A 14,810-nucleotide genomic window follows, 5' to 3' on the forward strand; every position below is an offset into this window, starting at 1 on the left:
CTGGCATGTGTTGGACAGTTTGAAAAGATTCCTATGGGTTCAAGGATACCATCATGTTCCAGTGTCTGCTTTGACATGGTTTCTAAGACTGGATATCCTTCCTAACACCAACCAGTTTACACCATGTACTGGCTGCTTTTTCATGCCACCAGTTGAGGTCATCATGCAGCTTGCAAATCTACAAAACCTGACAAGTGGGGAGTGCATCCTTATTTTAGAGGAAGGTTAAGGCATGGGAAAAGAGTTTAGGGGTAGATCAAGTTCTTGTAAAGGAGCTACATGGCTACTCACTTTTAGGAGAGAGAGTGAGAATGAATCAGTAGTATCTCTTTAGAGATATCAAAATATAATTGATATTTGTTTTTATGTTTAGTTATAAAAAAGCAATTTTACATTAATCTGAGGGGTTACTCTGTACTTTTACAGAGTATGAGTTTATTCTTAAACAAGAATATTGTTGACAGTGACTTCAAAGCTTAGGCTAATGAAGCCACTGTTAGACTGCCATTCCAGTGACAGCTTAGCTGACCAAAACTTCAAAGTCAGTCAACAATATTCTGGTTTAAGAATAACACACACACACACACCTTTCCAACCTTTCACTTCTATTACTATTGATATCACAAAAACCTTTAGTTTATGGATATCTGAGTAGATGCATTGTCTATTATCTCACCACATTTTCATTTAATGCTACATCATCTTTCTTATAATAATACGATGGGCTTCATTCAGTTTCTTATTTCTTTATTGCCCACAAGGGGCTAAACATAGAGGGGACAAACAAGGACAGACAAACACATTAAATCGATTACATCGACCCCAGTGCATAACTGGTACTTAATTTATAGACGCTGAAAGGATGAAAGGCAAAGTCGACCTCGGCGGAATTTGAACTCAGAACGCAGCAGCAGACGAAATACCACAAAGCATTTCGCCCGGCTTGCTAACGTTTCTGCCAGCTCGCAGCCTTCATTCAGTTTCTGTCAACCAAATCCACTCATAAGGCTTTAGTCAGCCTGAGGTTATAATAGAAGATATTTGCCTGAGTTGCTGTGCAGTGTCTTCTACTCTAGCTCCGGACCATGAGAGTAGATTTAGTAGACATATGGATTATTATTATAAGAAAGATGATGCAAAAATTAAATAAACATGAGGTGAAAAAACAGAAAGTATATCTAGTCAGATTCATAAACTAGAGATTTCAGTCATATCTGTTGTGGTGAAATCTTAGCAGCTGGTGTTTGTATAATGACCAGATTATACAATGGAAGACGTTTAGAGATGGGTGTCCACCCTAGCTGTCTGGTTATCTATTATATATCCCTTCTAAGTAATAATGGTATGGCATTATATGTCAGAAGTTCTGAACTGTAATATAGTGATAGAAGTGAAAAACTGGAAAGGAATTAGATTTTAATGTCAATCTAATAGTTATTCTTACACAAATAATTACTAAAAAACAAAAAAAATCAATGGGAACTGCAAAGAAATCAAATTAAATTTTTTTCTTAAATAAGAAATGATGATGATAATGGAAGATAATAACGATAATGAATAAGAAGAGTATATTACATTACTTACCAACAAACTAATCATTGTGGAATAATTTGAATTCATTTTTGCAGAGTTTTGATTTTAAACGCTAAAATAAAGAAAATTTTAAAATATTGAAATAGATATTTAAATATCAAAATGATAAAAGGCTTTTTACTTGAACACACCATTTTATATACTTCTCTTACAACTCATTACATATTCTGAATACTATTTGAAAAGAATACTTTTATCACGAAAACTTGGTATTGTGTTGTGTCTCTTGGATATTGAACATAAATTTTCTGATTCTCAAATGTATCTAAGCTTCCAAAGCAAGATCTATTAGGGACTACTTTCTTTACAGTTTTAATTTGTACATTTTAATATGTACCTCCTCAGCATTAGTATGTCTTGTCTCTATTCCAGAACTTGGAATTACTCCCAAGTTGGCTGATTTGTTCAACAAACAGTTCTATCCTTTAAAAGAAAGCCACCTTCTTGAAGACATATAAATATAACTATCTTTTGAACAAATAAATTTTGTGACCTTGCCAACGTTTATAAAGTGATGCTTGAGATAGGCTTTCCCTATTTAATACTCATTAGTATATATTCTGCAGAGCCAAATTGACTGAATACTCTTTATTTTATACCATACTGATAGTCTTTTATCTTTCCTAGAAGCTGCAATCTAAAGTAAATTTGTTGTACTTAAATCAACAGGCAATGTCTGGCATGAAAAATCAAGAGGCCATGATATTGAGACAATTGGCTCAAATAATTTTTCAGTTCAAATCAACTGAAGATATTTTGTAGGTAAAACACTCAATTCTATTTTTACCTAGTTTTCCTAGCCATTGGGAATAGGTACCAGATAATCTGGGAATGTTACTGTCAAAAGGTTGTTTAGAAACTAGAGCTCAAATCTTTTATCATCTTTTTGGGGCTACAGAAAGTAATTAGAAAAGCACTTAGAGAAAGTAACTAGAAAAGCATGGCGGCGAGCTGGCAGAAATGTTAGCATGCTGGGTGAAATGTTTAGTGGTATTTTGTCTGCCGTTACATTCTGAGTTCAAATTCTGCCGAGGTCGACTTAGCTTTTCATCATTTCGGTGTCAATAAATTAAGTACCAGTTACGCACTGGGATTGATGCAATTGACTTAATCCCTTTGTCTGTCCTTCTTTGTCCCCTCTATGTTTAGCCCCTTGTGGGCAATAATGAAATAAGAAAAGCACTCAGCGAGTGCAGACCTCCGCCAAGCAGCTCATTTCCACCCATATACACGCATGCTGAAAATTGCCCAATTTCCCTAGCCAATGCCGGCAAAAACTTAACCTCTTTGGTGGGGTTAAAAAAAATAACACAGCCATATGATTTTTTTAAAAAAACCTTTAAAAACAGGAATCATCTGAAGCAGTTATAATACAACAGCAAGCTAGTTTCACCATACAACTAAAAAGAAACAACAATTATCTAAAACTTGAGTGTTAAGATAGATACGCAAGTAAAATTATTAATAGAGAAATGAAATAAACTTTGGAAACAGCAACGCCACCATAGGTTATGTGGAAATGCTGAACGTGTTTTCAAGGGAAATAATCAAAGAATGTAATAGTGTAATATTTCATGTAAAGTAAATATAACAAATGAAATATCCTTAAGAATCCATAAAAATTCCCAGATCACTACCAAAATTTCATCATTTGTTCCTTGTGTCATTGCTAACTTTTCCTGCAAGTTTCATCAAATACCATTCACAACTTTTTGAGTTATTTTGCACAGACAGACAAACCAACGCCTATGGAAACATAACCTCCTTTCTTGGCGGAGGTAATTACCTTTGCATGTCTGGAATAAAAATCTTCTGTTAAAACTGTTTCTTCATGAGTTCTACTCTTTAATGATTATCTTCTTACCAGCTCTTCATTAGAGGCCTCTTTTAATATTAGTGCTCGGTTATGTCTCCCTTCTCTACACTTGCAATCTATCCAGTGTCACCACCGAACACATACTGACACTCATAGACATTTGCTTTCCAATGTTTTTCATCCTCAGTTTATTGTAGTGACTTCTTGTGCCCTTTCTTTCTTTCACATACATAAACAGTGCTTCTTTGTATCATCACAAAAAAATAATGATATCCACAAAATATATTGTACAATGGTGACTGGCATCCGTTGCCAGTGGAGCGCTAAGAGTACCATACAAGTGAGATCGTTGCCAGAGCAACAAGCTGGCCTTCGTGCCGATGGGACGTTAAGCACACCATTCAAGTGTGATCATTACTGCATCGCCTTACTAGCACTTGTGCTGGTGACATGTGAAATATTCGAGCGAGGTCATCGCCAGTGCTGCTGGACTGGCTCCTGTGCAGGTGGCACGTAAAAGGCACTATTTGGGCACGGCCGTTGCCAGTACCACCGAACCAGCCCTCGTGTCGGTGGCACATAAAAGCACCCACTACACTCTCGGAGTGGTTGGCGTTAGGAAGGGCATCCAGCTGTAGAAACTCTGCCAGATCAGATTGGAGTCTGGTTTGCCAGACCTCAGTCAAATTGTCCAACCCATGCTAGCATGGAAAGCGGACGTTAAACAATGATGATGATGATGATGATGAAACAAAAATTAGCATTTCTTAAACAAGGAACAAGGTCTGACAGGCTGGCTTATCACAAAGACCCAGTTCACTATAAAGGGTTAAAAGCCTATACCAAAACTATACACTATATTAAAACATCTATTACGTATAGGCTATGGATTCATTACCATAATACTACTGGTAACAAATGAAAAAAGATGTGAATTCAACCCTGGCTGGATTTAAACATGGGTATTACTTTGTAGCAATTAATACTAATATAATATTAAAATCCAACCTATTTCTATCTCTTTATTAAATATAATTAACCTCAACTTATTCGTCTTGCTAAATAAGCATGAAAACAGATGTTCATTGATGTAAGGTTCAAAGTGGTGTTCACTGATTTAACAAATAATTAGGTATTCCATTTTGTTAAATGAGATACCTAATTATTCAATTTATACACCTCTATTAAATACCTTTATTAAACAGAGTGTGAACAGTATTTGAGGACAGATTTATGGTTTTAAAACAACGTTTATATAACAGAAAAAAAAACTGTATTTTTATAAAAATAACATAAACATAAAGCTAAATTATCAATTTGATAAATTTAATTCAATAAAACCACCATAAGCATCAATAATTGCCTGTGAGCGGGATCAAAATCATTTACAAGCTTAGATTCAGTGGTCCTTGTTCATATTGGACATGACTCGAACTATGGCAGCTGTCAAAGAATCTTTGGTGCTCTGGGGGTGTTCACTGACATTTTTCTTAATGATGCCCCATACATCGTAGCCCAGTGGATTGAGATCTGGAGAATTGGGAAGCTAAATGTTGGGGGTGATGTCATCATCATCATCATTTAACATCCGCTTTCCATGCTAGCATGGGTTGGACAATTTGACTGAGGTCTGGCGAACCAGACTCCAATCTGATCTGGCAGTAGCATGGGTTGGACGGTTCAACTGGGATCTGGGAAGCCAGAAGGCTGCACCAGGCCCAGTCTGATCTGGCAATGTTTCTACGGCTGGATGCCCTTCCTAATGCCAACCACTCCGAGAGTGTAGTGGGTGCTTTTACATGCCACCGGCACGAGGGCCAGTTTGGTGGTACTGGCAACGGCCACGCCCAAATGGTGCTTTTTACGTGCCACGTGCACAGGAGCCAGCCCAGCGGCACTGGCGACAACCTCGCCCGACAAGTGCTAGTAAAGTGACATGGTAATGATCATGCTCGAATGGTGTGCTTAATGTGCCATCGGCACGAAGGCCAGTTTGTTGCTCTGGCAACGATCTCAATCGTCAGGTACTCTTAGCACTCCACTGGCAACGGATGCCAGTCACCGAGTTTGATTTCGACTTCGCAAATTATCAGCCATCCATCCTTGTGTCATTTGAGCCTTTGTGATGGGGCAGAATTCTGTTGGAAGACATAAGACCTCCCATTGCATACATTGTTGATCCAAGGCTTAACAACTTTATCCAGAACCTCAAATTTACACAGCAACATTCACCCTAAGGCCTTGATGAAAAAAAGTGAGGAAGCATCACGTCCTTCAATGCTAACATCACCCAAAACCATGATGCAGGAAATTTTGTGTGCATTACTCTTGGAACCTCAGAAGGGTTTGCACATAGCCATCTGTCATTTCTTCTGTTAGTTTTCTGTGAAAAACTAAATCACACTATCTTCTGATGAATTTTTAAGTTTGTTCAAAAGTCTTTTGGATTTGATTAAACGTTTTTTTTGTTTTTTTCTGACATGAATTGACCTCTCCTTATGTAAAATTTGTATCTGATGTCTTCATGCACAACATTTCTGATTGTTTTTCTGATGCAGAAAATTTTTTTGCAACTGACCTCATTGATTTTCTTGGATTGTCTTGAATGTTTTGCTTAACTTCCTGAATAAATTCAGGTGTCCTGATAGAATCAGAGCATTTGAAAAGTTTTGTATGTATTGATACAGATAATATGCTTCCATTTTCTTTCTCTAATTTACACTGAATCTTGTGGACAAAAGATCTTGCAACTTTCAGAAAATGAGAAATTTCTGAATCACCATGCTTAGCCTTTAACCCTTTCAGTACCATATTTATTTTGAGATGCTCTGCGTTTCTTTCAATTATTTTAAATATAACAAAGAATTTAGTAAAATAACTTAGTCATCATTCAGCTAGTGTTAGGAACATAAATTGTGACTAAAGTTTGGTGGAAGATTTTAATTCAAAACTTATGAAAATAAGACATTTGTACTACAGAGCTAGAGGTGGTTTCAGCCGGGTTGGTAATGAAAGGGTTAAAGCCACAATTACAGCATACCTTTCATTTCATGAGTAAGCATAGGGCCTGTCATTGTTATTTTCTGAAACAGAAGTTCAACAAAAATTAGTCAAATAAAATAATGACTAAAAATGCTTGTGTCCTCAAAAACCATCTACACCCCATATATATCTTTATTGAAGTCAACCATTACATTGTCACACATGATTGGAGATTTCAAAAAAATAATTTTATGCTTGAAACAACCAGCTAAATAGGGGTGGTAAAATCAGAATATCATTAATGTTGATCAAAGGAAAAGATATAAAGAAATTTTTTTATATAATCAGAATAACCTCAAAACAGCGGGGGAAACTGCTTAAAGTTTACTGCATGTAATAATTGTGAAATCTTGTGGAGGATCAACCATTTATATTAATTTATTATGATAGAGCATTATTTACATAAAATTATTACAGATACTACTTTGTATTATACTCCCACAGATACACGGTAAACTGATTTCCTCAAATGTCCCAGTCCAGTGGCTCTCTAGAAGTAGTAGATAACTTTTGCTACCTAGGTGACCTAATTAACAATGGGTGGAAGTTGTACAGAAAGTGTAATTTCAAGAATAAGATGGAGAAAGTTCAGGGAGCTTTTACCTCTCTTTGAGTGAATGGAAGATGGTATGGTGCATGTATACCATCTTCCATTCCATTAAGGTGGCAAGCTGGCAGAAACGTTAGCACGCTGGGCGAAATGCATAGCCGTATTTCGTCCGTCATTACGTTGTGAGTTCAAATTCCACCGAGGTCGACTTTGCCTTTCATCCTTTCGGGGTCGATAAATTGGGTACCAGTTACGTACTGGGGTCGATGTAATCGACTTAATACCTATGTTTAGCCCCTTGTAGGTAATAAAGAAATAGGTATGATGCATGTATACAAACTGCAATGCTGCATGATAGTGAGACATGGTCCCTGAATACGGAGGACCTGCAAAAGTTGGGGAGGAATGAAGCTGGTGTACCTTTCAAATCCAGGCTACTATGTCTCCTTCACCATAGAAAGCTCTGATGACATCACTGCCAATCCAAATCTTCGCTGCCATCATATATTAAGGGGTCAATGATATCTGTATATGGTTGCCGAAATAGCTTGTCATGTGTGGCAAATGAAAAGAGGTTCACCTCGCGATAGGGGTTGTGTTAGAAATCAGAGGTGCTGAAGTGGAGGATGTGGCCTGGCTTCGAAAAGCAGACAAATACGACCACATCAATATCACTGAGTTGGGCGCAGTGCTGAAGGGAGTGAATATAGATTTGAAATGGGGGCTGTACTCCATTGAAATCCTGATGGATTCGGTCACCGTGCTTGGCTGGGTAGGGTTGGTGATCACTGACAAGAAGAGGGTGTGAACCAAAGGGGCTGCAGAAATGTTAGTGAAGTGCTACCTAGGGTTTCTAGGAGAGCTGATTGGTGAGTTCGGCCTGAAGCTGAATGTGGTCTTTGTACCTTCTGAGAGAAACAAGACAGACGTTCTAACCAGAGTAAAAATGGCCTGGTTAGGGGAGCCAGAAGAATCGAAGCAAGGGGTAGCTGCAGTGTGTCAGTTAAATGACACTTGACACCAATGTTACCAGACAGAGCATCCAAAAGGTGGTCAGGAACTGCAATAGGTGTCAATCCATCGACCCTGCTCCAGGTGTGCATGAGCAGGGAAACATTTCAGTAGAGCACAACTGGAAACAACTAGCAGCGGATGTAACACACTACCGGAAGGGGGCGTGTCTTTCAATGGTCAACTGTGGGCCGGGCTGGATGGCCATTTGGAGGGAATTGAGGGCAGGCACTGCGGACAAGATGGCATGTATTCTAAACAAGGTATTCTTAGAGCAGGGCCCTGCGGATGAATTGCTGGTGGACAACAGCACAGCGTTTTGTTTGGAGGTGCTGAAGGAGATGCTTGACAGGTGGAAAGTGCACTGCTTTTTCAGAGCAGAATACAGACTAAGTGGAAATGGGATTGTGGAGAGACATCATTGAATGATCAAGGCCAAGGTGGAAAAGGGGACATATCTCACCGCTGGAAGCAGTTTTCTTGTACAACATGAACCAGGGTAGGCCGAAAGAGTCCGTACAACATAGAGCGATATTCAAATATGAATAGCAGTATCTGATTAAACCATTGAGATGCCCTGTAGAAGAAAGAGGGCCCGTCTTTGTGGAGGTAGGAGATGAAGTCTAGGTCAAGCCACCAAAGGCACACTGCACAACTCAGTGGAACAGAGGAATAGCAACGGTTGTCAATTCCAAAAACATTTCTGTGGATGGAGTGCCACATCATGTCTTAGATGTTTGTAGGATTGTTGCTTCATCAGATGATGATTCTGGGGAAGAGGAAGGGAATGAGGTTCCCAGTTTAAGAAGATCATAATGTGCAAGTTACTCACCTGAGTGGGTGGTAGATTTCGACATGGAGTGAAGTAAGGAGGTGATCTTTGAGATCAGGGGGCATGTGGGGATGAACCAGAAGAAGAGGATCATGATGTCAATGGTCAAGGGACTGGCCGGAAGAAGAAGCGCAAGAGGGGGAGTGGGGGGGAGAGGCAAGGCTCAGCCTCTTCTTGCCAGGTAGAGGCATCGTGAATGGACGTCAAGGAATTCACTCCCGGGTTGGTCAGATAGCAACTGCTTATACTGGATGACAGAGGAAGGACAGAATCGCCGGAGAGATTACTACTAGACAGGCAAAGACAGGAGAGGAAGGTAGGTGAGCCTCTTTTCATTTCCCATGCACGACAGAAACCAAACCAAAACAGACTATGGAACCTGGTGCAGCCCCTAGCCTTGCCAGTTCCTATCAAACGGTCCAACAAATGCCAGTATGGAAAATGGATGTTAAATGTTGATGATGATGATTCACTTAATCATCATACACCCCAATGTCACTAAAGAATACGATCCCTTTAAGATGGTAAGTTTGCGTTTATTGTCAAAGAATATATCATTATGGCATATAACTGTCAGAATGTTACCGTTGGTTTCACACCGAATCTTACAGTAACATTTTAACCAGTAATATACTGACAAAATAAACTATACTCACTCTTTTGCTGATATTTATAATACTGTAATTTCTAGCCAATGGACAATTAATTGATTTTTATAAATGTATACACACAGAGAAGCATTTCCGAAAAATCTTGTCGTAACGTGAAGCTTATTTTCTGTTAACTTACAAGTCAACGAGGGACACGTTTCACCCTATGAAATTCAACGTTATACCAATGATTTAAGGAATGCAACATTTCCGTATTGTGGAGATGCAAGCAAATGTATTTGTGAGCGTGCGCTGAATTGGTATCGAGCTCAAGCAATCTTGGGCAAACTGCGGCCAGCGGGACTTTCTAAATGGCAAGCCGAAACTAGAAATTACCTTGAATTTCTTCTAGTAATGCGGCCCGCCTGATGAGGAGCTCAATCTTATGCTGCATACTTTTCGAAAAAGGCTGTTCACGCCTGATCTAAAGCAAAGTAATCTCTGAGTAACACACCCACAGAGAATTGGCTGTGTCCATTCTAGGAAAAGTACTCCCAAATGTTTGACGCAGTGGGGCTCAACTATGAAGCGATCTACGAATCGAAATTAAAATATCTAAATTTTTGTCTGACTACAATAGGCAAAGCATTAATATTTTGAAAAGTCTCAACATAAATCTCACCACACCCGGAGGGCTACGAAGGTCACGGGTACTACACCTTTCCAAAAAAAAAAAGGGTGACCCATAAAATTTACATAGAATATAAGAAAAACTCAAGTAATGTCAGAAGTTAATAACGTAAAAATAATACACGGCAAGAATATTTTTCCAGCAAGATACGAATGGATAATATTGCAAACAACAGACACAGTAGTTTTGTACTTACATTTTGTTTGTCTTTACTGATAGCGGCGTGCCTCAAGTAATGATCACTTCTCACCCTTCATCTCCTCAGAATAAATTAAGTAGAGCGATTTAAATGGGGCCCATCAATGTAGTCAATTCATTGGATTGCTCAAAATTATGACTACTATTATCAACATAAATAATGAATAAAAACAATGTGTTATAGTTTCGCAGTTGACTGATCGTCGCATGGTTTCGATTTTAAAACAAGGTCAATTCAACTAACATGTGTAAGTAAACATCAGCGGTGTTCAAGGAAACTATTCCCGTTTGATTTCTATTTCGCCCTTATATAATTTTTTTTGGCGCAACATGTGGAACTCGCGGCAGTGTGTTGTACGATTTCGTTTTTGTGCTACAATTCACATAGAATATAAGAAAAACTAGTTTTATAATTATTTACTTGGTTTGTTCCGGTATTACTAAAATGTTTCAAGAGAGATACCGACCTAAAAGTTGATTGAAATTATTCAGCACACGTAATAATCATGATTAGTGGTATTAAAATATATAAATGACTTTCACGCGCCTTTGTTTATCTGATAGCAAGAAATTTACGATAACCCTCCTCGTGTTTAGGTTTATAATAGATTAAGCGATAATTTTTGTGAAATCAAACAACTAGCATTCAAATGTAAAAGAGTCAACGAATCTTTTCATTTTCGTCGCCTGTTTTTTCAAATTTTTCCTACTGAACCAAACAATTTGAAACTTCGTATACTGGTAGAATGTGTCAAAAGTAAACTTAATTGTAAACCAGAATGAAAACGGAATTGTACCAGTACACGAAGCTTCAAATTATTTAGTTAACTAGAAAGATCTGACGTCCAGGCGACGAAAATGAAAAGATCCGAGTCAACAAATAAGAAAGTAGCATTTTAGAGTTGGTCTTATATTTTTATTTGGTTTTAATGTTTCTTTGCATTTTAATTACAGTAAGTCAAAAGAAGTACAGTTGCCATGAATATGTGTGAGATCAATGCAGTCCACATTCATTTTGAATTGCTGTGAGTCGACGTCAGCTGGAAAGCGTAGATTCCGAAAAGATGTAGCTAAATGCGCTGGTTTTGATTTATAGCAGGATATTTCTAAGTTCTGAAATTTACAATAGTTAAATAGAATAAACTTAATGACCTGCAATTACTGATCTTGGCGGGACGAAGTTCAATCTCTGAATGGCACATCACCACCATCTCTCTATTGCTCTCTCTTCTCCCTCCCCCTTCTCTCCTTTTCTTTCTCTCTGACTGGGTAAACATGTATCTCCTCCACAAGACACCTGTTTCTGTCCTGTTACACTCTAACCTCCTATCACCTGGCACAAGGCCACCTCCCCCAATTCTCCTATTCTCAATGGATTTTTGTCTTGCAACTTATTTGGTGTCCCCGCCAGTGCTGGTGTCACGTAAAGAGCATCCATTCCACACTGTAAAGTGGTTGGCATTTTGGAAGGGCATCCAGCTGTAAAAACCATGCCTGTGCTGGTGTCACGTAAGGCGGTTGGTGTTAGGAAGCTCATTGAGACATAAAAACTTGCCAAAGCAGACAATGAAACCTGGTGCAGTCTTCTGGCTTACTAGCTTCTGTCAAACCATCCAACCCATGCTAGCATGGAAAGTAGACGTTAAAGGATGATGATGATTCATTCAACTGATCCTTCACAAAAATTTGTGACCTTGTGCTTAACGTTACATTTTCGTTATTCTACATTAAAATCCTTCCATGTAGAATCAACTTCAGATGTAAATTATTACTTCATTTGTCTCAGATTTTTCTGGTTAATAATATCCTTGTTGAGAACGGTATCTCTTAAATAAAACTGTATAGTTTCCAAACATCTGAAGCCCATCATTTGTGGCTTACATTAAGGAAGTATAACTACATACAGCTTATAATTTGTTTTTCAAAAGTACATATCAACACCACTCTATAAATAGAACTGGATCTCCAGAGAAGACCTGTCATCAAATAAATGTGGAACCTATCCTCATAAGTAACACAACAAAAGATTACTCTATTTGGTGGCAAGATACCAAGACCATGTACTTTCAAATGATATACTTACAGAGTTCCAAATAGGGATTATCAATAACTGCAGGTTCTTCCTCCCAACCACTTGTCTCAAAAGACCTGTAAAAGGCCTTTGAATTTATTTTCTTAAACATTTCTCATAATAACAATAATTACATACTGAATCTTATGAATGCCTATGGATTCATGCCACATAGGTTAATTGAGAAGGCTCTGAACAGACACCATGTCCCAAACAGGTTTAGAGATCTAATTCTGGACTATTACAACAGCTTCAGTCTGATAGTCATTGCTACTTCTACAACAGTGGCACAACTTGGAGAAAGGCATTATCACTCAATGTACCATTTCAGCGACCCTTTTGGTGCTTGCAATGAACATGTTGATAAAGTCAGCAGATGTACAGAGTTGAGGGTCATTCACCATGTCTGGTGTTCAACAGCCTTCTGTTTGAGCCTTTATGGCTGACCTAACTATGACATCAATCAAAAGGTGCAGGAGGATCCTGAAGAGCTTTGAAGAGTTGACCTGGACACGCATGAGTTTCAAGCCAGTCAAGTCGAAAAATCTTGTGCTGAAGAAAGGCAGAGTTAGAAGAATGTTCAGCTTCACAGACAATAGCATTCAGATAATATCACCCCAAAAACAAGTGAAGAACCTAGAAAAAGTGTTTAACAGCAACGTTAAAGACACATCATCTATGTGTGAAACCAACAAGGTATTGGAAGCCTTTTAGCTATCCACAATGGATGTGTAGGAATACGACCGTATGTGAGGAAGTTGGTGACATAGGTAAGTCACACGGTCACATCCCTAACAAAATAAGATAAGCCATAAATACAATTTATACAATACAGTGCCAACAGAATATAAATGAGTGATGACAAGCCGTTCCACTGTTTGAGGGAAGATAAGATTTTATTTGTGCTAGCAAGTGTTGTGTATGTGTGCATGCAACAAGTGTTTGTGTCTGTGTGTTCGTGTGTGTGATAGATACAGATAAGGTGAATGCGTATGACACAGAAATACAGAGCATAGAGTTAATGATGGAATTTGGATTACAGTTCATAAGGTACATGATATGCAAGAGTTCTCTAACAAGATGTTGTGTCTCGGGCGGAGACCGGTTGGGCGAATATTGTCATGCCACGGTTGTGGTCTCAATCGCCGAGCTGGTTCTCTTAATATAGAATTCTTCAGATTGACTGTTTTACTTGGTGAAAGGATTCACTCTAACAGCGTGGGTCTGTGAAGTTGGTGTGTACATATCTGAAGTGGATGATGGTAATGGCGACAGTGGTAGAGACGACTTGAAGTTGGTACAATGATGGTGACGACGGCGGCGGAGATAGAAGACGTTCTGCTGCAGGTGTACATTAGCGTCATTGTAGCTGAAGCAGGAACATGGCTGGTCGTCTGTTGCTGGAACTGGAACATGTTGAGTAGCTCTGTGGTCAGTGACTAGACCTCAAAAGGTCTGGAGCCGAAAGACCAAGTATACTGAGAACAATCCCTTATATACAAGAAAGATGGCTCAACAGAGCCTAGGAAAAAGGGTGTCACGAGACCTTAACCAAAGGCCGTGATTGGTTGGCTTTGGACAGTGGCGCGAAATAAGTAGAGACAAATCGCGCCACATGTCAACCAATCAGATCAGTGGACACAACAGGAAAAACCCAGACAAAGATGGCTGTAATCTCAAATGAGATCATTCCTGCCGTGTCTTTCAAACAGTGAGGATAACAGATGCATTAGATCTTCCTGGTAAGTTTATGATCTAGATTTTCCAACATGGCATCCATCCATGGATTCTTTGGCAACTCTTTGTACATTAGGTCCCAATATCTGCAGTGAGGAGAGTTAGTGGGTTTCTGCAGAAATGGCTAGGAGTTCCTCAGTGCCTGAGCATCACTGCCCTGAACAAGTTGAAGCTCCTCAATAACCTGAGAGAAGAATTCAAAATGACCCATGCTGGGGAGATGTTGCAATACCTAGACCCCTGCTACCATAAAGTCTGTCAGGTATTGAGTTCAGAACAGGATGGAAATGGAGGCTGTCTTGACTGTTTTGCTTTCAGTTTTTCATATGAGGGCTCAATTTCTTAACTGTGAGCTTGCAGTGATTGCCTTTGTTGCAAAAAGAATAGTGGAATATACCTTTCGCAAACCACCAGACATCCACCATAAACTTTTGGGAATAGCAGTTGCTTTGGAAAATGTTCTGGAGACTCGTCTGCAGCTAACTATTGTCAAACAATTTCTGTTTCTCGTCAAAAGTAATGACACAGTGCAAAAAATACTTTTACTGTGGACCAGCAGAGGTGCCTGGTGCTACTCAGGTATTGTATGGAAGCAATACCATGCAGTAATGTACTGATTGTAGTGTATATAAACTAACAAAATAGGAATCATTTCCATTAAAGTAGGAGTAACAGTAAA

General features: G+C 38.8%; 1 protein-coding gene across 1 annotated transcript in view; it reads right to left on the reverse strand.

The window, feature by feature from the left end:
- Positions 1–10,578, reverse strand: part of LOC115229959 (S-adenosylmethionine mitochondrial carrier protein) — a 28,299-nt gene extending 17,721 nt beyond the window's left edge. The window contains exons 1-2 of the mRNA XM_029800219.2: positions 10,322–10,578; positions 1,585–1,645 (exon numbers count right to left, since the gene is read on the reverse strand). Of these exons, the coding sequence (XP_029656079.1) occupies positions 1,585–1,620 (36 nt within the window). The 5' untranslated portion in view covers positions 1,621–1,645; positions 10,322–10,578. The remainder of the gene's footprint in view (positions 1–1,584; positions 1,646–10,321) is intronic.
- Between the last annotated feature and the right edge of the window lie 4,232 nt (positions 10,579–14,810).

Source organism: Octopus sinensis, unplaced genomic scaffold (genome assembly GCF_006345805.1).
Source record: "Octopus sinensis unplaced genomic scaffold, ASM634580v1 Contig13942, whole genome shotgun sequence".
Lineage (NCBI taxonomy): Eukaryota > Metazoa > Mollusca > Cephalopoda > Octopoda > Octopodidae > Octopus > Octopus sinensis.